Source organism: Sus scrofa, chromosome 6 (genome assembly GCF_054392235.1).
Source record: "Sus scrofa isolate SSC_HxYL_T2T_F1_AM1 chromosome 6, Sscrofa_HxYL_maternal_Yorkshire_Landrace_v2.0, whole genome shotgun sequence".
In the NCBI taxonomy this organism is placed as follows: Eukaryota; Metazoa; Chordata; class Mammalia; order Artiodactyla; family Suidae; genus Sus; species Sus scrofa.
The window spans coordinates 33490539-33517874 of record NC_139388.1 but is presented as its reverse complement, the minus strand read 5'-3'; the positions used below and the strand labels follow the sequence as shown (position 1 = coordinate 33517874).

At 37.6% G+C, this 27336-nt stretch overlaps 2 protein-coding genes across 51 annotated transcripts in view; one reads left to right on the top strand and one right to left on the bottom strand.

Annotated features, from left to right (window-relative positions):
• Nucleotides 1-12724, top strand: part of CHD9 (chromodomain helicase DNA binding protein 9) — a 242136-nt gene extending 229412 nt beyond the window's left edge. For all 50 annotated transcript variants that reach the window (XM_084960257.1, XM_084960261.1, XM_021094174.2 and 47 more), the window contains 4 exons: nt 16-237; nt 4530-4658; nt 7189-7293; nt 9228-12724. In XM_084960257.1, coding sequence (XP_084816383.1) covers nt 16-237; nt 4530-4658; nt 7189-7293; nt 9228-10106 — 1335 coding nt within the window. In that variant the 3' untranslated portion in view covers nt 10107-12724. The remainder of the gene's footprint in view (nt 1-15; nt 238-4529; nt 4659-7188; nt 7294-9227) is intronic.
• Nucleotides 1-27336, bottom strand: part of RPGRIP1L (RPGRIP1 like) — a 343331-nt gene that overhangs the window by 66082 nt on the left and 249913 nt on the right. The gene's annotated exons all lie outside the window — the stretch shown is intronic.

Here is a 27336-nt window from a genome sequence, read left to right as displayed (position 1 = left end):
GGTGTTTTTCTACAGGTTGCTTTAGGCTTAACCACCTCACAGATTTCTACAGGGATAAATCCAGCACTGTCCTATACACAATCTCAAGGAATTCCTGATACAGAAAGTCCAGTTCCAGTTATTAATCTTAAGGATGGGACAAGACTTGCAGGCGATGATGCACCGAAGAGAAAGGATTTGGAAAAATGGCTTAAGGAGCACCCAGGTTATGTGGAAGATTTAGGAGCTTTTATTCCTGTAGGTGATACCTTACAAATCTTGGTGATTTATTTCTATGATTTGTCACACCTATAATGATGAAGCGTATATTCTCTCATTATGTTAAATATGTGTTCTGCCCAAGATTTAGGAAAATTAGCAGAAACCAAATAATGACCATCTTTCCCATGATACAATGCAGTGTCATTTTCCATTTTCCCATCTGCATTCAAAAAGTGTTAAAAGTAATAAAAATCACTTCTCACATATAGGGTACTATGATAGACCCCATGAAGATAAAGGTATAAAACTTCCAATCCCTTCCCTCAAGGAGTTTATTTTAAATTAATAAAAAACAATCATAATGCACATTTGTTGAGACTTAGCTGTGTGCCTGGCTTTGTACTTAGCACTTAGCATGCATTATCTCATCTAGCACCCCCCAATTTTTATCAGAATGGCATTGTTAAGAAAGAACTGGAACTTTAAATAGTGCAAGGCCACACAGCTAATAAGCTTTAAATCCAGTGTCCAAATGATCACTCTTATGATTTTATTCAAGTTATAAAAATATAGCTTCTGTTTCTCTCCAGACGCATGGTTTGTATTAATCAAAGATGAGAACAGTTATATTTGTTTGCATTTTCCTTATCCTCTGAAGTACTTTCTATTTACTGGGCATATGGCTTTCTTACCCATAGAAATCTGTCATTTCATTTGGTAATACTTTACTCTCAGATGCTGATGTACCAAATTTTGTGCCCATCTCCCTTAATATTTCTGTACATTTTATAAGGTAAATGAGTAATGGCATGTCCTTAGTACAGTGACGTTAGCAGACCTGTTCTGATTGCCTCTGTTACGAAGATTAATTGGAAAACCAGTGAAATTCTCCATTACCCCATGAGCTTCTTAAGGACTATGTCCTATTCACTTTGTATCCCCAGGACTTAGAACATAATTCCTGGTTCAGAGAATGGTATCTTGCTCCTTAAAAATATTTATTGAGTCAGTGATTAAAAAATTAAAATCAGTTCACTGGTAGCTCAGTGGGTTAAGGATCCAGTGTTGTCACTGCTGTGGCTCAGGTTACTGCTATGGTATGGGTTCAGTCTCTGGCATGGGACCTTCCACATGCTGCAGGTCCAGCCAAAAAAAGAAAAAGAAAGAAAATCTTTCAAATACTAAAAAGTGCTGTATAAAGATAAAGTGGTTGTTATATAATAGAAAAAAGATAATTACCTTTTTTTCATGCAAAAGAACCACAAAAGCTCCAGTCCCAAGAAAATGACTATTTTATATATACACACACACACACACACACACTCATATATGTACTATATATTTAGTATTTTACATTGCTATAGTTGTCACCAAGAGATAACCTGGTAGTCTAAAACAGAGTGGCTCAGTTTGGGCTTTTGAATGCCTTTCATATCCCTAGTTTTTTCAAAAGATGTCAAAAATTCTCAATATGCTTTGCTTATTATTGCCATTTAAAAAAAAAAAAAAAAAAAGCCAGATTGGAATTCCAACTGTGGCTGAGCGGGTTACGAACCTGACTAAGATCCATGAAGGTACAGGTTCCATCCCTGGCCTTGCTCAATGGGTTAAGGATCCATCATTTCCATGAACTGCAGTATAGGTTGAAGATCTGGCTCAGATCCGAAGTTGCTGTGGCTATAGTGTAGGCCAGCAGCTACAGCTCTGATTCTGCCCCTAGCCTGGGAACTTCCATATGACGCACCTGCTGCCCTAAAAAGCCAAAAAAAAATCTCTTATAATGATGAGGGGAGGGGTTTTCAGTAAGATGAGCAATCATAGAATGAGTATTACAATTCTTTTTTGCTTTTTGCTTTTTAGTGCCGCACCCATGGCATATGGAGGTTCCCAGGCTAGGGGCTGAATCAGAGCTACAGCTGCTGGCCTACACCACAGCCACAGCAACTTGGGATCCGAGCTGCACCTGTGACCTACACCACATTTCATGGCAACGCCGTATCCATAACCCACTGAGCCACGATGGGAACTCCCAATAAATATTACAATTCTAAAAATAATAAGATTGTTACTTTAACCTTATAACTGCTTAACATGTTAGGAAAAAAAAAAACAAACCATTTATTCAGTCAATAAATTTTTATTTAGCACCTACTCTGTTAGTTACAATTTTAGGGGATTTAGGATAAAACAATGAACAATGTAAGCTTCAGGGACTTATCTCTGAAGATTTTATACCTTTCTCTTGCCTCTGCAAAGGATTCTTTATTAATTTCTTTTTTTTTTTTTTTTTTTTGTCTTTTAAGGGCCACACCCATGGCATATGGAAGTTCCTAGGCTAGGGATCGAACCAGAGCTGCAGCTGCCAGTCTATGCCACAGCTCACAGCAACGCTGGATTCTTAACCCACTGAGCAAGACCAGGGATCAAACCCACATCATCATGGATGCTAGTTGGGTTCATTACCTCTGAGCCACTGACAGGAATTCCCAGATCTTTATTAATTTTTTAAATTTACAGCCATTCATCATTTTCACTGCAAATCTTTTATCAAAATCTTCTATATAACTTTATTATTAAGATTTTAAAACATTTTTATAAACAGCATTTGTTGGAATAAAGAATACAAGATGATGATTGGTAGGATTTCCCAAGGGCACTTTACATTGATGGTTTTTTGAATCTCACACTCTACTGTAGTATCTCCACAATAAAGTGATTATAACATAATGTATATACTCTATCAGTGGTGAGTATAGAATGCCACAATAAAAGAATAATTACTCCACCTAGGCAGAGTAAAGTATTTGGGAAAAGCTAGACAATAGAGCTGACATAGGACTGGTGGATGATAAAAGAGTAAGTTTTTAGTCTCTTGGAATTTTTCCTTGGCTAGAAATGACTACAAACATCAAGCCCTACTTTGTTAACAGTTTTTAACAGAGGTGAGCAGCATGGTTTAATGGAAAGAGTTTTTATTGTCACATATTGCCAGTTGCTAGCTACATGACCTTGAGTAAGATAACCTATCTGGGCCTTGATTCCCATTTGTAAAGTAAGAATAAGATCTTTGAGTATTGTGACAATTATATGAGAGAGATAAAAAAAAGTCTGTTGGTGATATGAAGAGAAATGAAAGCCACCAGTATAAATATAACTTGTCAGAGCACCGAGAAAATCTGATATTTCCGGTGAAATTCATCAGGAGAAAAGCTGATGAAGCTGCTCCAGCATTATTGGTAATAATTGGGGTGGGGGTGGGGGGTTGGCCATGTGCACGGCATGTGGAAGTTCCTGAGCCAGGGATCAAATCTGAGCTACAGCTGCAACCTACACCACAGCTGCAGAAATGCCAGATCCTTAACCCACTGCACCAGGCCAAGGATCAACCCATGCCTCAGCAACTACCTGAGCCACCGCAGAGATAATGCTGGATCCTTAACCTGCTGCACCACAGTGGAAACTACAACATTATTATTATTATTAAAAATAAAAATATTTAAACTTTAGGAGTTCTCTTGTGCTACAGCAGGTTAAGGATCAGATGTCATTGCAGCAGCTCAGTTCGCTGCTGTGGAACTGGTTCAATCCCTGGCCCAAGAATTGCACATGCCGTGGGCACAGCCAAAAAATAAAATATAAAAAAATTTATACTTTAAATTTTTTTTTGCTTTTTTAGGGCCGCACTCACGACATATTGGAAGTTCCCAAGCTAGGGGTCTAATTGGAGCTACAGCTGCCAGCCTATACCACAGCTCATGACAACACCAGATCCTTAATCCACTGAGCAAGGCCAGGGATCAAACCCACAACCTCATGGTTCCTGTCGGATTCAATTCTGCTGCCCCATGACAGGAATTCCCATATTTTAAATATTTTGAAGGTATAACTAATGGGTAGAGTTTTCAATATTATATATGTCATATATTGAAGATATATGATATAATAGAAATCCTCAATATATAATAAACCGTTGACCCTTAAACAATGCAAGGGTTAGGGGTACTGGCGTATACCACCCCCCCACAGCTGAAAATTCGAGTAGAACTTTACAATTGGACCTGTTTCCTTAGTTCCACACCCTCAGATTCAACCAGCTACAGATTATGTATTGCTATAGTATGTATGTATTGAAAAAAAACTACATCTAAGTGGACTTGCACAGTTCAGACCCGTATTGTTCAAATGAGTCAACTGTATGTAATTTATTTATGTATTTATCTTATATGTAACATATAGCTTCAATTTCATAGGACTAAATTACTTGGATCAGCTTATTTGTAACGTTTGCAAAGTTAAAGCTTTTAAAGCTGTTTCTTTATATATTTCAGAGAGTGCAGCTCCATGAGGGGAGACCCAAACAAAAAAGGCATCGTTGCAGAAACCCCAATAAATTAGATGTTAATAGTCTCACTGGAGAAGAACGTGTTCAGCTAATTAACAGAAGAAATGCCAGAAAGGTATTTGATATTTTTAAATTAATTTTTCATATTGAGTCATTGTTTAAGAGATCTCTGGAACACTATTTCATTATGCAGTGTTTTAGAACAGATCTAGAAATGGGTTAAAGCTAGCAGATCTGTGAGAAAAGGCATGGCTACAATTTTATAAAATCTGATTTCCAATTCCACATTTTTGCCTCAGCTGTTGAATGAAATAAGCAAGTTACTTCACATATCTGTGTCTCAGCAGTGGCACTATCTAAGGCAGTGGCTCTCAAGAGAGGGCAACCTTGTCCTCCAGGGGACATCTGGCAATGGCTGGGGACTTTTTTGGTAGTCACAATCCTGGAACGGGGAGGTCGTAAGCAGGGGGTGGATGCTCTTGGCACCTAGTGGGTAGAGGCCAGGAATGCTGCTAAACCTCCTATAGCACAATCCCCACAGCACCAATCGAACTATCTGTAGTGCAAAGGTTGCGAAACTGTTGAAAGGGGACCCTATTCTCATCACAGGCATCATAGATTTGTTTATCATGTAATTTTTCATCATTTGGCCGTGAAGTGTCTTGTTCTATCAAAATGAGCATGTTTCATAATTTTCTGATAGATATAAACAAAATGTTCTAAACAGAGGTAGCTTATAGACTACTGGTACCCCTGCACTTATCATCTTGCTTTACTGGTTGATGAATGATAAGAGTCAGGTTTTTCCAGAGTTTATTTCTGAACTGAATGTGGCTCAACGTCTGTTTCCTCCAGTTTTTTTCTGTTTATGTTTAGAGTGGTATATGTCTCTTTTAACTCTCAAAGTAAATGATAAAACACTTGTGGCACACTTTACTAAGTTTATAAGCTTTGCTATTTTTATAGTTTTTCATTCTGATGAGCAAGCCACAAAATACGTAAGAGAGTAAGAAATGGCCTTAGAATAAGAATAGCAAATTTCTCATTGAGTTCGTTCTGTCACAAATTAAATTACCCCACATAGGTCATGTTAATTTCCTAGTTCTGTTTTGCTCTGTTAAATGACCTCACTGCTAGTATAAAAATATATGAAATCACTTGAATTTCTCAGAAGAAATACTGAAATTGGAAGATAACTATTTTAAAAATTATCTTAATATCTTAATATCTGAATATTATCTTAATATTATTGTATGCACTAGTTTATTAAAATTAATACTGATTTTTTTCCCAATTTTGTAGAGACAGCTATTCAGCTTTTGTTAGCACTTTAAAGTAGTATCATAGATACAGCAGAGAAAGAACAAGATGACATTTTAGTTGCATTTTACTTAATTTTTTGCTTGCATAGATTGTGTTCCAAATCTTTGCCCTTCATCTTATAACAAAAATTAGCATTTCTAGGTATGAATAAATTTGTCTTAGCCAGTTTTAAGAAAAGGCAACAATTTTTTTTAATTGCTCATTACCCTTAGTTTGTAGAGTTCTTTAATGTTCAGAGTTTCTAGAGTACCAACTTACGGGTTGATGGGTTACTCAGGAAGAGAATCTACCTGCTAAATCCCTATGAACTCCACAGAGGGCCTCCAGTTTAAACTGGAGCTTAATGAAGGGGATAATAAGGAAATGGCAATAGAAACCTGAGAGACTAAAGACTATAGCAAATAGATAAAAATAACTATAGGTCTTATAACTGGACATACTAAACCCTGTCTGTGTCCTAACAAGGTATAGTATGTATTCATACAAAAAGGTGTAGAAAGGAATTATACAAGAAATACCTTTAAATTCCAAAGGAACATTAAACCGGTAGGTCCAAATCATTTAAAACTAAGTCATTTTGAAGGATATATTTTTTTTTATACTTTTAGGGCTTCTATTTACATAGCAGATAAAACACATGAGTTTTCGAGACCTGAGTTTGAAAGCTGATCCTAACACCGACTAGCTTTAGGCAACTTATATAACTTCTTTGAGCCTTAGTTCCTTCTTTTGAAAAATAGAAATAATACTATTTCAAATGGATGTAGCGAGTACTAAAATAAATTACATACTTAAAGTCCTTACCACAAGACTTGGCATATAATTATAATAATAAGGCATTTATTATGTGCTAGTCTCTATTCTAAGGTACTTGAGTTATCTCATTTTATCTTCATAAAGTCCTGTGAGGGAAGTATTGTTATTATCCCCATTTGCAGATCAGAAAACTGAGGCGCAAAGAGATTTACAGATTTGCCCAAGTACATATAGTTGGTAAGTCTGACTCCCAAGTATATACTTTTAACTAGGCTATGCTGCCTATCCAGCATAAGTATTTCACAGTAAATGGTAGTTATTTATTTTACTGTTCCAGTAACTCTACTTAAAACCATTTAAAATTTATATTAGCACATGTTTATATATTAATAGTTCCTATGGGTTGTGGTAGTCTTTTTTTAATATTATAAAGATTGTCAGAGGTGGGCCAAAAAATGCATGTGTTTTAAAGGAGTAAACTCTACATCACAGTATAAAAGCAAGCAATGTCTCTTCATATTTAATAGTGCCTTTAAGTGTCTTAACAATCTGTTTTTCATTTATAGGTTGGAGGTGCATTTGCTCCCCCTTTGAAAGATTTGTGTCGATTCCTAAAAGAAAATGCAGAATATGGAGTAGCTCCTGAATGGGGAGATGTAGTTAAGCAGTCTGTGAGTATTTCATAAATACCAATTCAGACATCATTTAAAAAATTAGATGCCGTGTGATGATATCTTAGATTAAATTTTAGGTTAAGAATTAATAAAATACTGCATGAATATGTAATAGTGTTTTTTTAGTTCCCAATTTTTATTTTGCAGAATATATTATAAATTTCTGAGATGCTTGTTGAGTTAGAGTGCAGAAGCAATATATACTGACCTGTGTTTGTTTTAACCTCTAAGATACTATTTGAGTAATGCTACAACAAATAACCAAAGATATGGGGAAAGATGTATATATCAGGTCATTCATCATAATGTAGTAATAACGAAATTGGGAGTATACTAAGGATCCATCAATACATTGGAAAATTATGCAATGTGGCTGGCCTGGAGTAGGATGTGTTCTAAGTGTGAAACACTGGTTTTGGATTTTGAGACTTGGTTTGGAAAAAATATATAAAATATCTCAATAATATTCACAGAATACATATTGAAGTTACACTTTTGTCTTTTGTGTTTTTAGGGCTTCACCCTTGGCATATGGAGGTTCCCAAGCTAGGTGTCTAATTGGAGCTATTGCTGCCGGCCTACGCCAGAGCCACAGCCATGCCAGATCCGAACCGCATCTGCGACCTACACCACAGCTCACGGCAACGCTGGATCCTTAACCCACTGAGTGAGGCCAGAGATCGAAGCCACAACCTCATGGTTCCTGGTTGGTTTGGTTTCCACTGTGCCACTACAGGAACTCCAGAAATTATCATGGTTTTGTTAATGTTGAATAGACTGTGTTGCTGAAATTCATATTACATATTTTACCTTTTGTGTTGTAGCTACTAGAAAATTTTATTTTATTTTATTTTATTTATTTTTTTTTTTTTGTCTTTTTTTGCTATTTCTTGGGCCGCTCCAGCGGCATATGGAAGTTCCCAGGCTAGGGGTTGTATCGGAGCTGGAGCCACCGGCCTATGCCAGAGCCATAGCAACGCAGGATCCAAGCTGCGTCTGCAACCTTCACCACAGCCCACAGCAACGCTGGATCCTTAACCCACTGAGCAAGGCCAGGGATCGAACCCGCAACCTCATGGTTCCTAGTCAGATTCGTTAACCACTGCGCCACAACGGGAACTCCCTAGAAAATTTTAAATGACATATGTGGCTTACATTATTTTGGACAGGGATGGTCTAGCGATTCTAAACTAAACTAAAACTTTTTGGAGTTGGGGCTTTTTTTTTTTTCTTCTAGAAGTTTTGAGTCGTCCCCCCGCCCCGCCGCCAAAATAAATCATAGGACAATTACAAGAAAGTAGCAATTGGTTATGTTATAGCAATATAGAATAAGTTAATGAATTATAACGTATTTTAATAGCTTATTTATATCACAAGCTTCTCGGTCTGCAAGTGCCACTGCTCTTCTGAGCCAACTGATTTTTCCCCCTGTTGAGCATATTTTTTCAGCTTGGCTCCATCTCCTTTATTCCCAAGGCGATCGTCACAAGAGTCATGTGAAGCATTTCATTTTAATCTTTACTTACTTCTTCCGTCCTTTCCTTATTCTTCTTCCAGATTGAAGAGGGGTGCTTCTTTAGTCTCCTAGAGCAGTTGGTGATGTGAAAAAATGTAAGGGCATGGCAGTAATGACCCTCATGAAAAAATTTCTTTGACCTTCTGTTTTTCAGAACTATTGTACAAACTTATGCCTCACAGTATAAAAGAGGGTCAGAAGCCTCTTTATGCTCTCCTATGATAAAGTGAGACATGGAAAAGCTGTTTGAAGCCACTGCTTAAAAATAGATGAAATGGAGGAATTGGTTATGTTATATCAATATAGAATAAGTTAATGAATTATAAACTATTTTAATAGCTTATTTATATCACAAGCTAATAGGTATTGGTTTTATTTTAATAGAGCTATTATGGATTTTTTTTTTTTTCCCTAGGGATTTCTTCCAGAAAGTATGTATGAACGTATTCTCACTGGTCCTGTTGTGAGAGAGGAAGTAAGCAGGCGAGGGAGACGGCCTAAAAGTGGAATTGCGAAGGCCACAGCGGCAGCAGCGGCTGCATCTGCCACCAGTATTTCAGGCAATCCTTTGTTAGCCAATGGATTACTTCCAGGTGTGGATCTCACAACACTTCAGGCCTTACAACAAAACCTACAAAACTTGCAGTCACTGCAGGTGACTGCAGGGCTGATGGGAATGCCTGCTGGCCTTTCTTCTGGAGGAGAAGCTAAAAACGTGGCCGCCATGTTCCCCATGCTGCTGTCAGGAATGACTGGATTGCCAAATCTGTTGGGCATGGGAGGAGTCCTGACAAAGCCTACAGAATCTGGAACAGAAGAAAAAAAGGGAAATGACTCTAAGGAGCTAGAAGGAAAAAAAGAAAGGACAGAGAGCCAAACTTCAGAGAATGGTGGAGAAAACTCTGTGTCAAGTTCTCCTTCAACATCCTCTACTGCTGCATTAAATACAGCTGCAGCTGCCAACCCCTTAGCTCTTAACCCACTCTTACTATCTAATATACTTTATCCAGGGATGCTTCTCACTCCAGGCCTTAATCTTCATATTCCAACTTTGTCCCAGTCCAATACTTTTGATGTACAGAAAAACAAAAACAATGACTTAGGCTCGTCTAAGTCTGTAGAAGTAAAGGAAGAAGATTCCAGAGCTAGAGATCAGGAAGACAAAGGAGGAACTGAACCGAGTCCTCTCAATGAAAACAGCACAGATGAGGGTTCAGAGAAAGCCGATGCTTCCTCTGGATCTGATAGTACATCATCATCATCCGAGGATTCAGAGTCTAGTAATGAAGACTGATTCCCAGACCGCACTTAAATTATGAACTGATTTTGGATTTTTTTTCTTTAATTATTAATTGTAAATACCCCAGTGTTGAGTGCATCAATAACTTACTGACCGAACATTTCAGTTATTTGTTTAGAAGTGCAAACTGCTTTCAGAGACGTTTTGCATGTAATATTTCTTAAGATTCATAAGTTTCCGAACTCGTATGTACTATCAAATACATAAAGGTGTAAAATTACAACAAAAGGCATTATAATTTTGTTGGGGGTTAATTTTATGAAAATTATGCTCAATAAGAGTTGTATATTTAATATATTTGCAGTGAACACAGAATACTTTATGCATATTACTGATTTAATTTGAATATAGTTTTACAGCCTCCTTGACACCTATAATTTACAGATCAAAACTCAGCAATAATTTGGGCAGCTAATGAATGTCATGAAAGCTGTAGAATCTACATCACCATCCATTGCTTTAATTACATGAAAATGCTCTAGTGTTGTGATGCACTGCTGATATTTCCAATTCAGGTACAAGTGTGTTTTAAAGAAGAAATAAGTTTCCCAATCAGCCAATTTAACTGGCTACCTGTTACCTCAGCTGAGTTAGTTTAGGAAGTTTACATTCGTTTCTAATTCTATACTTGTTTTCAGGGGTTTTTTAAACACATCCTATATATCATGTTAATCTGGCAAGAAATATGACTTGCTTTTTGCTGAGCTTAACTCCAAAGTCAGTAAAAAAATAAGTCATAAAATAATCCTGTGTCATGTGACTTTGGCACCCTCTTGACATACTTAGTTTTAACTCTTTGAAGTTTGGCCTCCTATTAGAAATAATTATGTCTCAGATGAGTAATGTCTGTTTCCAGGGTTCAGAAAAGGCAAACTCATGAAATGCCACTGAAAAGAACTTTCAACACAGCATACTTCATGTAAAAGAAATTGTTTGTTTGCTTTATTTGTGTAGGTTTCTATTTGTGTTTTATGTCTGAAAAATATTCCAAAATTAACAGATAGTAGGGTAAAGTAATATGCAGATAGTCTAAATTCATTTTGAGTTTCTAGGTTATAAGCAGACTAAATGTTGCCCAGAATCAGTGTTGGGTTATCAGTTTATATTAAATATACTGAGTTGCCCATTTTGAAAATGCACTTTGAATAATCTCAAAAAATACACATTATTCCTGTAAACCACAAAAATGAAGCCCAAGGCTTCTGATCAATATCTTAGAACCCTTTACCATGTAAAATGTGTCTCATATTTGATTTGTGATACAATTTCTCCTGCTAAAGCTGCTATTATTCTGACAAGGTAGAGGTCCGGGTTCACCTTCATATACAGTTAAAATAATTAGAACTGAATTGGATATAAAATATCATTTACATCCTAAGGAGAGATAAGCATTAGCATTTTTTCTGGTACTTATATAAGTCAGTGATAAAGTTTCTGAGGGAATAAATTTAGGGGAGAAAATTACGCCACTTCTCTCCCACAGGAAAAATAACTTTCAGTATGTTTTGATAGAACTCTGTTGCTTTGTCATGAATTAAGCAATTATATTGGATTTTGCAAGATCTTGACCAGTAAATTATGTTTCTGTATGTAAAATAACTAACCCCTTATTAGAGAAACAGTGTTATATGTATTTGCAAAATTATCTAAGTTCCATTGGGATTGTATTGATTTTTGTATTCTCCCCAAATAGTACTTTGAATTGATAGTCCTTTATGCAATGTCTTAGCAATAGTCACTATAACGCCCATCCAGGAGAAGTGGGTAGTAATTCTTCATCATGGAAATGATCTATTACGTATTTAGTATCTTCCCTTTGCAGTATTGCACTTTTGTTTAACTAGAATACACCTATGAGATAGCCAAAGTTTTTCAAACACAGTTAACTTAGTTTGCCGTTGGAGTATTTCAGCACCACACATATTTCCCTTCTCTCCCTCTAGTTCTACCCACATGATCTTCATTCCTTTCTGTCTCCAATTTAAAATAAAAAGAGAAAAAAAAGCCCTAGATCTTGTCACTAAAATCAAATTTATAGCAAATTTATGAGATAAAGTATTTTCCTAATTATGATCAATGAATTTGGTTAACATCTTAGTGATTCTCTTTCTATGTAATAAGGCAATTGCAGTTTTCAAAGCATTAAGGCTAATATTAACTTTAAACATTCTCTTGGGTTTCAGGACACGTCTATCTAGTACTGATTTGGGAAAAGTTGTCCAGCTGTCATCTTAAAAAGAAAAAACTTGCAGACATGGTTATGTAAAGTTAAGGGTTATAAGAAAAAAAGAAATCAGTAGAATTACATAATACTAAAGTTACAGTCGAAAGGATATCCAAGTACGTGTTGGTAGTTACTAAAAGAATTATAGCTGTTATTGCCTTGTATTTATAGCCCTTGTTTCAGGTTTCATGATTCAAGTCTTAGTCCAATTTTTCTTTTGGACACTTGCAATATTTACCAGTTGTGTTTTGTGTAGTCTGAATTTGCTTTCTGTAGTTGAGCAAACGTCTTAAAAAGTCATTTGTAATTTATTAAATTACTTTCTATGATGTTCTATAGAGCAAATGGAAGTTTAATTATTTTTTATTAAACATATTCTTTGACTACCCATGATGTCAGCCTCTGTACATGACAATACTTTTTTATTTTTATATGTAATTTATCTTATTCCAGTTGTGAAAGAAACCATAGTCATTAATCTTTAAAAGGGAAGGATACCTTGGAAAAAAATTCAAAAGACAGAAGTTGGCTATAATTATATCCACAATATTATCATTGCCTTAAGTTTTCTTTCTCTGGACCTGTAAAAAAATCCAGAAAGATTTAGAGATATGCCTAACCTCTTAACAAATTCCATTTTGGAAATCAGTATTTTTTTCCCTTGGCCTTATTAGTCTTTCCTAAATCATCACTATTGTTTGTAGTGTTTTTTGTAAATGTGAAAGAACTTTGTTTTTCCTCAGACTACAAAAGTAGCACAGTGGAGTCTCATCACACACTCATTTAACTTGAACTCGTTCAACTACACTGTCAAGCTTAGAAGACTTTTTTCTTTTTTATAAAATATAGTAAACACAAGCCAACTGCTTCATCTGGCACTCACCCAGAGGGTGAATAATATGTTCCAGCACTGGAGAGAGAATTGCCCGTGCTGGACGTGTTTGAAAGAAGATCACTTTGTCTAAAATGATGTATTCTGTATATTTTGAGCTGTAGGAAGGAAAAGAGTGATTTTTGACTACAAGTAATGTTCACCTCATACAATAAATTCAGAACTCAATCTCTACATAAATGCAACTCCAGTACATAAGCTATTTACTTTAAAAAGCAGAAAAAAAAGATTTAAGTCATCCATAAACCCGCCCTGAGATAACTGTTCATATAGCTGTCCAGTCTTATTATCTGTATGTTATATACATATAGTCGGTTGAATAGTGTCCTACAAAGTTCAAGTCAACCCAACACCTCTGAAGGTGACCTTATTTAGAGATAGGATCTTGGCAGGTAAAATTAGATGCAGTCTTACTAGATTAGGGTGGGCCCTAAGTCCACTGACTGGTGTCCTTAGAAGAGGAGAGGACATAAGAAACAGAGGGAGGAGGGTCATGAGGCAATATGCAGAGACTGGTGTGATGCAGCTTCAAGCCAAGGAACACCGAGGAATACTGGTAGCCACCAGGATCTAGGAGCGAAGCATGAAGCAGATGCTCCAAAGTCCGCAGAAGGAACCTACCTTGCCAACACCCTGATTCTGGACATCTGGCCTCGATTGTGGTAGGATGAATTTCTGTTGTTTTAAACCACCCAATTTGTGGTAATTTGTTGTGGTAACTTTAGGGAAACTAAAATATTTTTCATATTAAGTCAGTATTATAGGAGACATAATACTTGCTGTTTTGCCTTTAATATACTGGCCTAGTATCTTGCAATGTAATTTTTCATACATATATTGGCTCATACAGATGTAATTTATTTAACAACCTAAAAATGGACATTTGAGTTCTCATGTGCATTTTTGCATCCGTCTCTAATGATTTCCTTAGTCCCTAGAAGAGGAAATAATTTTTTTTGCTTGTTTTTTGGTCACTCCCATGGTATGCACAAGTTCCCTGGGCTAGGGATCGAACCCATGCCATAACAGTGACAACACAGGATCCTTAACCCATTGAGCCACCAGGGAACTCTACTTCTGTCTTTAAGGCTTTTGGTTTGCATTACCAAGTTGACAATGATGCCGTTAGTAGCAATCCATACTACCATTAGCCGCATACATTTTGTGCATGCTCATTTACACCAAATTCTTACCAATACTGTGTATTGCATTTGAAGTAATCTGCCTCTACTAACAGGCAAAAATGACACCTTTTTTTTTTTAATTGACATATAGTTGATGTAAAATAGTATGTAAATTACACGTGTACAATATAGTGACTTTTAATTTTACAGGTTATACTCCATTTATAGTTATTATAAAATATTGGGTATATTCCCCATGTTGTACAATATAACCTTGTAGCATATTTTATACATAATAGTTTGTACTTCTTAGCCCCCTACCCATATGTTGCTCCTCCCCTCTTCCTTCTTCCCATTTTGACAACCACTAGTTGGTTCTCTATGAGCCTGCTTCTTTGTTTGTTGTTAGTTTGTTGTATTTTTTAGATTCCACATGTAAGTGATATCATGCGGTATTTGTCTTTGTCTGACATATTTCACTTAGCATAATATCTTCCAAGTCCATCCATCTTGCTGCAAATGGCAAAATTTCATTCTTTTTTATGCTGAGTAATATGACATTGTGTGTATGTGTGTGTGTATATAATCTTAACATCTTAATGAATTTTTAACTGTTCTTACTTTGCTTAGTAAAAAAGAAAGTAAACAAAAAGCCCATAATGTTGAACACTGAAACATAATTGTTAACCTTAGGGTTTGGGTTTTTTTTTGTTTTTTTTTTTTTTGCATATACATATTATGTATTATTTCAATGAGTGAAGTTAAAATGTATATACAATTTTGTAAGCTTTTATTTACTATATCATAATAATCTTTCTATGTCATTAAAGAATATTTCACAACATTTTTGAGGGCTTTCTCATTCTATGTATATATTTATATGATACATATGTATATGCATTATAATTTAATACCCAATTATTGGGCGTTTAGGTATTTTTCAGTTTGGGACTATTTAAACAATAATGTGTTTATAGTTAAATCTTTGCATATACCTATGATTTTTTTCTTTAGAATAAATACCTAGGCATGAAATAATTATGTGCAAATTTTAAGACCAGTTGGATTGTATTATTTTATACTCCAACAGCAGAATATAAAACTACTTCCTTCCCTGTGTCTCCTTAACAATATTGGGCAAAATAACTTTTTAAAACTCTTTGTCAATTTGATTGATAAAAAAGTAGACTCTTGTTTTAGCTTATTTTGGTAACATATAAGACAGGAATCCTAGTTTGAATTTTTACAAAGAGTTATGCAATGTCCCAGCATCATGTAATATATAATCTCTCCACTAATTTGACATGCCTGCATTGATCATAATCTAAATAATTCATACATGTATATGTATATGTGAATTATTTAGGTATGTATGATTATTTAGATCATATCTATCATAGATATGTCATGTAAGGAGTAGTCATAAGAAAGCTGAAGTTTGGAGTTCCCATCGTGGCTCAGTGGTTAACGAATCTGACTAGGAACCATGAGGTCGTGGGTTCGATCCCTGGTCTCGCTCAGTGGGTTAAGGATCCGACGTTGCCGTGAGCTGTGGTGTAGGTCACAGATGCGGCTCAGATCGTGTGTTGCTGTGGCTGTGGCATCGGCCAGTGGCTACAGCTCCCATTAGACCCCTAGCCTGGGAACCTCCACATGCCGCGGGTGCGGCCCTAGAAAAGGCAAAAAAAAGAAAGCTGAAGTAGCTATACTAATAAAAGTGATAAATGAGTAATAAATAATATTAGCAATAATAAATAAGAATAAATAATAAATACTAAGTAATGAATTTTAAAAGTATAAAAGACTTTAAAACAAGCCAAAAAAATGTTACTAGAAATAAAGAACATTTATAATGATTAAAGGATCAATCAGTAGGAGTTCCCATCATCACCCAGTGGTTAATGAATCCGACTAGGAACCATGAGGTTGTGGGTTTGATCCCTGGCCTCACTCAGTGGGTTAAGGATCTGGTGTTGCTGTGAGCTGTGGTGTAGATTGCAGATGCAGCTCAGATCCAGTGTTGCTGTGGCTCTGGCATAGGCCAGTGGCTATGGCTCTGATTGGACCCCTAGCCTGGGAACCTCCATATGCTGCAGGTGTGGCCCTAGAAAAGACAAAAAGACAAAAAAAAAAAAAAAAAAGCATCAATCAGTAAAATATAACAATTACCAGCATTTGTGCACCTAACAACAGGCCCACGAAACATATAAAGCAAAAACTAACAAAATTGAAAGGAAAAAATACACAATAATAGTATTTGGAGAGTAGTAGATCATTTGCATTAATGGATAGAGCAAGCAAGCGAAGGGGCAGTAGGAAAACAGATTTGAATGACACTATAAATCAACTAGACATAAGAAATTGGACATCACCCAACAATAGCAGAATACACACAAGGACCATTCTCCTGGATGGAACACATGGCATGGATCACAAAACAAGTCTCAAATTTTAAAAGATTGAGGAGTTCACTTATGGCACAGAAGGTTAAGGATCCAGTATTGTCACTACAGCAGATTGGGTCACTGCTGTGGCACAGGTTTGATCCCTGGCCCAGGAACTTCCACAGGCCATGGGCGTGGCCAAAAAAAAAAAAAAAAGATTGAATTATACAAAGTATGTTCTCCAACCATGATGGAATGAAATTAGAGATCAGTAACAGACAGGATTAAGATGGCAGAGCAGGACTGGAACTCACTTTCTCTCATGAAAAAAACAAATTTACAATCAACTGCTGAACAACCACCAACAAAATAGACTGGAAACTACCAAAAAAGATACCCTACACCAAAAAACTAAGAGGAGGCCACACTTAGAACATAGGAAGGGCAGTTATGCAATATAAGCAACTCCATACCTGCCAGATGGGTGGCCCACAGACTGGAAAGTAACTATATCACAGAGGCTTACCGATGGGAGTGAGAATTCTGAGTCCCATGTCAGGTTCCCACAACTGGGGGGGTCTGGCATTGGAAGGAACCCACTGAGCATTCGGCTTTGAGGGCAGGCAGGGCTGGTGCACAAGAGCCCCACAGCACTGGGGGAAACATAGACTCCATTCTTGAAAGGTGCACATAGGATTTCGTGAGCACTGGGTCCGAGGGCAAAGTAGAGACTCCATAGGAATCTGGGTCAAACCTGCCTGTGGATGTTGGAGGATCTCTTAGGAAACCTGGGGCAACTGTGGCTTGTAGTAGGGGAAGAACATTGGAGGCAAAGGTCTCAGGAATAACCATCAGTGTGAACTTCCCTGGATATGGCCATTTTGAAAAAAAATCTGGCACCACCCATCAGCAAACAGCCTGCCTAAAGACTCCCAGGCACAGGGCACTCTAAGCTCACCCAGAGACAAAGCCCCACCCACCAGAAGGATAAGAATCAACTCTACCTACCAGTGAGCAGGCACCAGTCCCTCCCATCAGGAAGCCTGCATCAAGCCCCTGTACCAACTTCAGCCACAAGGGGCAGACACCATAAGCAAGAGAGGCTACCACCCTATTGCCTGCAAAAAAGGAGACCACAAAAAAAAATTATATAAAATGAAAAGGCAGAGAATTATGACTCAGATAAGGGAACAAGAAAGAAAGAAAAACAGCTAAGTGATTTGGAAATTACCAACTTCCTTTAGACTAATGATAGTAAAGACGATTCAAGATCTTGGAAATGAACTGGAGCGAAAATGAACACAGAATTAAACAAAACATATGTGGTTTAACTAAAGCAGTGCATAAAGTGAAATATATAGCTGTAAATGTCTATATTATGAAAAAAAACCCACAAATCAACCTAACTTGAAGAATACTAAAAGATCAAACTAAACCCAAAGAAGGAAATGAAGATTATAGCATAATTGCTAAAAATAGAAAATAGAGAAAATTAATAAAACCAAAAGGAAGTTCTTTAAAAGGATCAACAAATTTGACAAACCTTTAGGTAGACTGATAAACAATGAAAAAAAAAGACATTTTACTAGAATTAAAAGTAGAGAGATGGGGATAGGTTGCAGGAGGGATGGATTGGGGGTTTGGGATTGGCATATGCACGCTGGGTTATAAGGAATGATTGGCCAGCAGGGAACTGCTGTATGGCACAGGGAATCATAGTCTGTGATTAATCTATATGGAAAAGAATCTGAAGATAATAGAGGTGTGTATATGTATAACTGAATCACTTTGTTGTACAGCAGAAATTATCACAACATTGTAATCAACTATACGTCAATAAAACCTTTTAAAAAAATAAAAGAGGCAGTTCCCTTGTGGTGCAATGGGATAAGGACCCAGCATTGTCGTTGCAGTGGCTTGGGTCACTGCTGTGGCACAGGTTTGATCCCTGGCCCAAGAATTTCCACATGCCACAAGTGGAGCCCCAAAAATCCAAATAAATACGAGGGAACATCATTCCTACCAACATTACAGAAATAAAAATGATTATAAGGAAATATTATCAAAAATTATATGCCAATAAATCAGATAACCTAGATGTAGTGGAGCAATTTCAATAAAGATACAAACTAGTGAAACAATCAAGAAGAAATAGAAACGATAATAAACCAAAGTTTAATAAAAATATTGAATTACTAAATTTAAAAAAACTATAACATAATCCCCAGATCAGGCAGCTTCGCTAAGGGTAAAAGAGAGAAAGAACACCTATTCATCACATACTCTTCCAAAAATGGAAAAGGAAATATGCCCCACCTATTTTATGAGGCCAATATTACCCCAATACCAAAACTAGACAAAAACATCATTAGAAAACTGCCAACCAATATCTCTTAGGATTATAGATGCAAAAAATTCTCAACAAATTGCTGGCAAACTGAATCCAGCAGCATATGAAAATTATTATATTCAATTACCAAGTTAGTTTTTAATCTCAAGAATGCAAGATTGGTTCAACATATACAAAACAATGTACTATTAATGGAAGGGGGGCCGTATCTCAGAGTATCTCAGTGAACGCAGAAAAGACATTTCAAAAAACCCAACATTTCATAATTAAAAAAACAGAGATAGAACACACTTTCCTCAACTTGCTAAAGGTCATCTATGAAAAACCTACAACTAATATCAAACACAGTGTTTAAAGACAATGTGTTCTCCTAAGGATGTCTGCTCTTACCACTTTTATTCAACAGTATTCTGCAGATTCTATCCAGAGTAACAAGACAAGAAAAACAACAACAAAGGATTGGGGGAGTTTCTACTGTGGGATCAGCGGTATCTCTACAGCACCAGAATGCACGTTCAGTCCCTGGCCCGGCACAGTGGATTAAAGGATCCAGTGTTGCCGAAACTGTGGCATAGGTAGCAAATGCAGCTTGGATCTGAGCCCTGGCCTGGGAACTCCATATGCCATGGGAGCAGCCTAAAAAAAAAACTTAGGACAAATAAACAAGTTCAGCAAGGGTGCACAACAGAAGACCAATATAGAAAACTCAATTGTATTTCTATCCACAAGCAAGAAAAATCAGTAATTGAAATTAAGAAAACAATCCTATTCATAACAGTATCATAAAGAATAAAATACATAGGAATAAATTTAATAAAAAACATACAAAACATATGCAATTGTAAAACATACACTGAAAACTACAAAACATTGTTGAAAGAAATTAAAGATGCACATAAATGGCAACACTCCATAAATTAATCTACAGATTCAACGCAATTCCTATCAAAATCTCAGCTGGCTTTTTTTGCTGAAAATTTTCAATTGAATCCTAAAATTTATAGAGAAATGCAAGGACTCAGAATACCAAAAGAATTTTTTTAAAAGAAGAACTAAGAGGACTCACATTTCCTGAATTCAAAACTTAGCAAAACGCTGCAATAATAAAGACAGTGAGGTATAGCAGTTAGAGTAGACATACGGATCAATGGAACAAAAATGAGACTTCAGAAATAAACCCTTAGGATGTCCTGCCGTGGCACAACAGGATCAGTGGTGTCTCTGCAGAGCCAGGATGCAGGTTTGCTCCCCGGTCCCTCGTAGTGGTTAAAGGATCCAGCGTGAATGTTGCAACTGTGACTCACATCTGACCTCACCCTCAGGAACTCCATATGCCATGGGGCAGTCAAAAAAGAGAAGAAATAAACCCTTAAACTTAAGGTCGGTTTAATTTTTAATTTTTTTTTTATTTTTATCTTTTGGTCTTTTTTAGGGCCACAACCATGGCATATGGAGGTTCCTAGGCTAGGGATGGAATCGGAGCTGTAGCCACCAGCTTATGCCACAGCCACAGCAATGCCAGATCTGAGCCAAGTCTGCGAACTACACCACAGCTCATGGCAATGCCAGATCCTTAACCCAATGACTGAGGCCTGGGATCGAACCTGCGTCCTCATGGATACTAATCAGATTTGTTTCTGCTGAACCACGGCGGGAACGCCAGTTGATTTTTGAAACGGGTGCCAGGAAGATTCAGTGTGGGGAAATGTATTCATAACAAATGAATATCCATATACAAAAGAGTGAGGTTTTAAATTCTTTCTGTGTATTATATACAAAAACTAACTCAGAGCACAGATCTAAATGTAAGAGATAAAACTATAAAACTTATAGAAGTAAACATAGGAATAAATCTTTGTGAACTTAATTCAGACAAAATCTTTTCAGACACAACACCAAAAGCATAGGCACCAAAAGAAAAAATAATTTGGACTTTATCAAAATTAAAGTCTTTAGTTTTTCAAAGGCTAAATCAAAAAAGTGAAAAGACAACCCACACACCTGGGGGAAGTATTTGCAAATCATGTATCCGATAAAGCACTTCTATGAGAATATATAAAGAACTGTTACAAAGCAGTGGTAGAGACAAAAACTCAATTGTGAAATGCGCAGAAGATCTGAACAGACGTTTCTCCAAAGAAGATATACAAATGGCCAATAAGCACATGAAAAGATGCTCAACATTATTAGCCACTAGAAAAATGCAAATCTAAACCCAGAGTTGACACAACTTCATACTTCTCAAAATGGCCAGAGTCAAAAAGACAGACAGTGGAGTTCCCATCATGGTGCAATGGAAATGAATCCAACTAGGAATGGAAATGAGGTTGTGGGTTCTATCCCTGGCCTTGCTCAATGGGTTAAGGATCCAGTGTTGCTGTGAGCTGTGGTGTGGGTCACAGACACGCCTCAGATCTGGCATTGCTGTGGCTGTGGTGTAGGCTGGCAGCTGTAGCTCCAATTAGACCCCTAGCCTGGGAACCTCCACATGCAGGGGGTGCAGCCCTAAAAAGAAAAAAAAAAAAACAGACAATAACAAGTGTTAGCAAAGGTGTAGAGAAATTAGAACTGTCATACAGGCTGAAAGGAGTGCACAATGGTGCAGCCTCTTTGGAACACAGTTTTGCAATTCCTGAGGTATTGCCTTATGACAGCAATTCTGTTCCTAGTTATATACCCAAAGAAATGGAAACATACGTCCACACAAAAGCCTGTATTCACATATTCATATTAGTATTATTCATAATAGCCCCAAAGTATAAACAGCCCCTCAAATGATGAATGGCTAAATAAAATGTCATATATCCACATAACAGAATATTATTCAGCATTAATAAAGCATGAAGTACTGGTAATCCCACACGTGGATAAACCTTGAAAACATTATGCTGAGGGAAAGAAACTAGTCACAAAGACCACATATCGTATGATTCTATTTATATGAAGTGTCTAGAACAGGCAAATCTATAGAGATAGAAAGTAAATTAGTGGTTGCCTGGCCTGGGGCATTGAACTGCTCATGGTATGAGGTTTAATTATGAGATAAGGAAAATGTTCTAAACAGATTTGGGTTCATTGCGCAACTGGGAATACACTCAAATAAAATGAACTGTATACTTTAAGTGGGTGAATTGTATGGTATATGGCTTATATCACAATGAAGTTTTCTTTACAAACGGACTGGAAGTAAAATGTACAAAGTGAATGTAAAATATTCAGATTGTTAACCTGTATAAATACCTGCTTTGTCCCTCTACTGGAGCTCCTACTTCGACGTGGAAACCTCTGCCCCCTCCACCTACCCCTTTTGCTGATCCATGAGGCTCAAACTAGTTAGCAGCTCTTACGACTAAGAGCAGTCCCTGCGGTCCAAAAGCAAAAGGAACTTCTGGAACTTCTTTTCCTCCTCTGTGCATTCACTCCCAAGGTGATCTCATCCAGTCTTTGACGTGAAATTCATCTGGATGATGAGACTCTGAAATTTATATCTCATCCCGGACCTCCACCTAGACTCTAACCTACTATCGAATTGACTATATGCCTTCTAGACTTGGATATCCAAGAGATAGTCCAAATGTAATCTGTTTAAAACCAGGCTGTCATTTATTCCCCTCCATACTTTTACTTGTTCAGACCTAGCACCTTTCTCCTCTCTTGTCCTTCCAAATCCTGGTTATTCTCTATCCCCACTTTCTGGATGAATGGTGGATCGAACATATGCACATCATTCTGCATTCCCCATATTCCACAAAATTGTAGTAAAGGGATTTTTTTTTTCTTTTTAGAGTTGCACCTGCAGCATATGGAAGGGTCAAGGCCAGGGGTTAAATCAGAGCTGCAGCTGCCGGCCTATGCCACAGCCACAGCAACCCTGGATCTGAGCCACATCTGTGGCCTATGCCACAACTTGCAGCAAAGCCTTAACGTGTTCAGCAAGGCCAGGGATCAAACTGGCATCCTCATGGTGGCTAGTTGGGTTCTTAACCCAATGAACCACAACGGAAACTCCATAAAGGGACTTTTTAAAATACTTCCTGTTCTCCCTGTACAAACCCATAGTACAGGGAGAATAGGAAACATAAATAAGTAAATAAATACATAACAATTGCAGAATCTCTGGAAGTGAAAAGAAAACAGACTAGTGAAAATTGATAAATGATTCCTAAAAGCTGAGTCCCAAATCGTCAGTAAGAAAAGCTGTAAACTGGAGTTCCCTTCGTGGCTTAGCAGCAACAAACCTGACTAGTATCCCTGAGGATGTGGGTTCAATCCCTGGCTCGCTCAGTGGGTTAAGCATTGCCATGAGCTGTGATCTAGGTCACAGACAAGGCTCAGATCTGGTGTTGCTGTGGTTGTGGTGTAGGCCGGCAGCTGCAGCTCTGATTTTTTTTTTTTTTCCTTATTAAGCATGGACTTTTATTTATCTATTTTTTAATTTTTTTATTACTCAAATGAATTTATCACATCTGTAGTTGTATAATGATCATCACAATCCAATTTCACAGGATTTCCATCCCACAGCCCAAGCACATCCCCCCACCCCTCAAACTCTCCTCCGGAGACCATAAGTTTTTCAATGTCTGTGAGTCAGCATCTGTTCTGCAAGGAAGTTCAGTCTGTCCTTTTTTCAGGTTCGACATGTCAGTGAAAGCATTTGATGTTGGTGTCTCATTGTATGGCTGACCTCACTTAGCGTGATAATTTCTAGGTCCATCCATGTTGCTAAAAATGCTGGTATTTCATTCCTTTTAATGGCTGAGTAATATTCCATTGTGTATATGTACCACATCTTCTTGATCCACTCCTCTGTCGATGGACATTTAGGTTGTTTCCATGTCTTAGCTATTGCAAATAGTGCTGCAGTGAACATCGGAGGACATGTGTTCTTGCGAGTCTTTGTGAGTTGTGGTTTTCTCTGGATTGATGCCCAGGAGTGGGATTGCTGGATCAAATGGTAGTTCTAGGTTTAGTTTTCTGAGGCATCTCCACCCTCTTTTCCACAGTGGTTGCACCAATTTACAATCCCACCAACAGTGTCATAGGGTTCCTTTTTGTCCACACCCTCTCCAGCACTTACTGTTTGTAGATTTTTTGACGATGGCCATTCTGGCTGGTGTAAGGTGGTACCTCAGAGTGGTTTTGATTTGCATTTCTCTAATGATGAGTGATGTTGAACATCTTTTCATGTGTTTTTTGGCCATCCGTATGTCTTCTTAGAGAACTGTCTGTTTAGTTCTTCTGCCCAGTTTGTGATGGGTTATTTGTTTTTATGGTATGGAGCTGCAGAAGGTGTTTATAAATTTTGGAGTTTAATCCCTTGTCAGTTGATTCACGGCAGCTCTGATTTGCCCCTAGCCTGGGAACCTCCTTATGCTGCAGGTGCGGCCCTCAAAAGACAAAAGGAAGGAAGGAAAGAAGGGAGGGAAGGAGGGAGAGAGGGGGGGATAGAAGAAAAAGAAAGAAAGAAACTCTGTAAACTAGTCCAAGTTACCTCTCTGTATTCTGAAAAGCTCTAAGAATAAACAAACTAAATTCATCTACAAGTGAGGACAAAAGGGTGGCTGTTTACAGAAAACGTGGAAATCTCAGGAGCCCTTCACCACTCACTGCACTGACTCTCCCCTTTCATATTCGCAGAGGTCTACTGGTCCATCATTAGTTAAAGGGATTGGGAGACTCCTGGCACAGTCGAGGACATGGGTATCATTTGAAAAGAGAAGTAATTGAAACTAAAAGCTTAATGCAGATATTGAACGATTTCTCTCCTACTTACTCCCAGAATGCTGGCATCCAAACTCCTGTTTTGCAGATGGAAACTAAAAGACACTTCCGTGGGGAGCCTGACTAATTTTCTCCTGAGAAAATACTTTGAGCTATTTTCATGGTTTCCAAACAAATAACACATTCTGATGACTGTACAGCAATGGTTCTCAGTGGGAGGTAGTGTTCTCCCCCAGGGGACACTGGGTGATGTCTGGAGACATTTGTGTTGTCACAACTTGGGGGGAGGGTGTTCCGCTGGCATCTGCTGGGTAGATAACCTATGATGCTGCTAAATATCTTACAATCCACGGTCCCTATCTCCCACCCCATATTACGGAATTATCGGGTACAAAATGTCATAGTCCCGAGGCTGAAAAACCTTGCCCTACAGTCATCAAGTCCGACTCAGTTTCTTATTAGCTTTTTTTTTTAAAACAGATTTATGATGTATGATATATATATACCACAAATCCATTCATTATACATGTAGAAATCAATGGTTCCAGTATATTACAGAGTTGTATAATCATTACCACAATCTAATTTTATTTGTGGGTTTTTTTTTTCTTTGGTCTTTTTAGGGCCGCACCCATGGCATATGGAGGTTCCCAGGCTAGGGGTCAAATCAGAGCTCTAGCCGCCAGCCTATGCTACAGCCACAGCAAAGCAGGATCTGAGCTGTGTCTGCGACCTACACCACAGCTCATGGCAACGCCAGATCCTTAACCCACTGAGCGAGGCCAGGGATCGAACCCAGGTCCTCATGGATACTAGTCTGCTTTGTTAATCACTGAGCCACAACGGGCACTCCCACAATCCAATTTTAGAACATTTATGTTACCCTAAAAAGAAACCTTGTGTCCTTTTACATCTGTCAGCTTTTTACTGCCCAATTTTTAATTATAAACAGATTGCTAAGATCTACCAGACATCAGAGGAAAGCTTTTAACATGGAAAATAGAAATCTAAACAGGCAAATGAAAAGGAACAAAAACAAAACTTTAGCAGAGAGAAGAAATTTTTCCAAAAGTCTTCAAAGAGATGAGAACACATTGCATCCATAAGAAGAAAAAAGAAGAGGAAAAGTATTGACTAGCATATATATATATGGATAACAATAGAATATACACAAATATAATTCAGAAAACAAAGGGTCAGAAAGTAAAACATTACCGCCAACATGGAAACTCAGTAGAAATGTTAAATAGGATTATTTTGAAAATGTTTCAGAAAGAAGGCAAAAAGAAGAAAAAGGGAAAAAACTGTAAGAGCAATTTAGAAGGTCCAATATTCAGATAACTGGCATCCCAGGAAGAGACAATAGAGAAAATGAAAAAAGAATATCCATGAACTAAATAATCAAGACAGTTTCTCTGAATTGCAGAAATGAGTCACTGGTTTTTTTCATTTTTTTTTTTTTTAGGCCTCACCCACAGCGTGTGGGAGTTCCCAGGTCAAGGACTGAACCTGCACCACAGCAGTGACCTGCACTGCTGCAGTAGCAATGCTCGTTCTTAACACACTGAGCCACCAGGAAACTCTGACATGAGTTACTTTTTTTTTTTTAATTAGATATGGGCATTTTTATTTTTTTAAAGTTTTAGTGAAGTGTAGTTAATTTACAAGGTTGTGATCATTTCTGCTTTACAACAAATACCCAGACATATATATATATATATATATATATATATATATACACACATATCCATTTCTCTCAAAAATCTTTTCCCACATAGATTATCACAGACTACTGGGTAGAGTTCTCTGTGCTCTACAGCAGATTCCCACTGGCCAATCATTCCTTTTTTTTTTTTTTTTTTCCTTTTTTGACCGCCCAGCAGCATATGGAATTCCTGTGCCAGGGATCAGATCCAAGCCACAGTTTTGACCTATGCCACAACTTAACTTTAACCCACTCTGCTGGGCCAAGGATCCAGCATGTGCTCCAGCACTCCCAAGACACTACTGATCCCATTGTGCCACAGTGGAAACTCAAATTTTTTTTCTTGACTTTTGAGGGCCAAACCTGCATCATATGGAAGTTCCCAGACTAGGGGTAGAATCAGAGCTGCAGCAGTCGATCCACGCCACAGCCGTACCAAAGCCAGATACGAGACACATCTGCGACCTACACCACAGCTCACAGCAATGCCAGATCCTTAACCCACTGAGTGAGGCCGGGGATTGAACACACATCCTCAGAGACGCTAGTTGGGTTTGTTACCGCTGAGCCACAACAGAACTGCTTAATCATTCCATATACTTCAGTATGCATATGCCAATCCCAAATCCCCAGTCCATCTCTCCCATCCCTCCACCTGTCCCCTTTGGTAACCATAAGTTTTTCAAAGTTTGTGAGTCTGTTTCTGTTCTGCAAAAAATTCATTTGCATACTTTTTTTTTTGTCTTTTTTTTTGTTGTTGTTGTTGTTGTTGCCATCTCTTGGGCCGCTCCTGCGGCATATGGAGGTTCCCAGGCTAGGGGTTG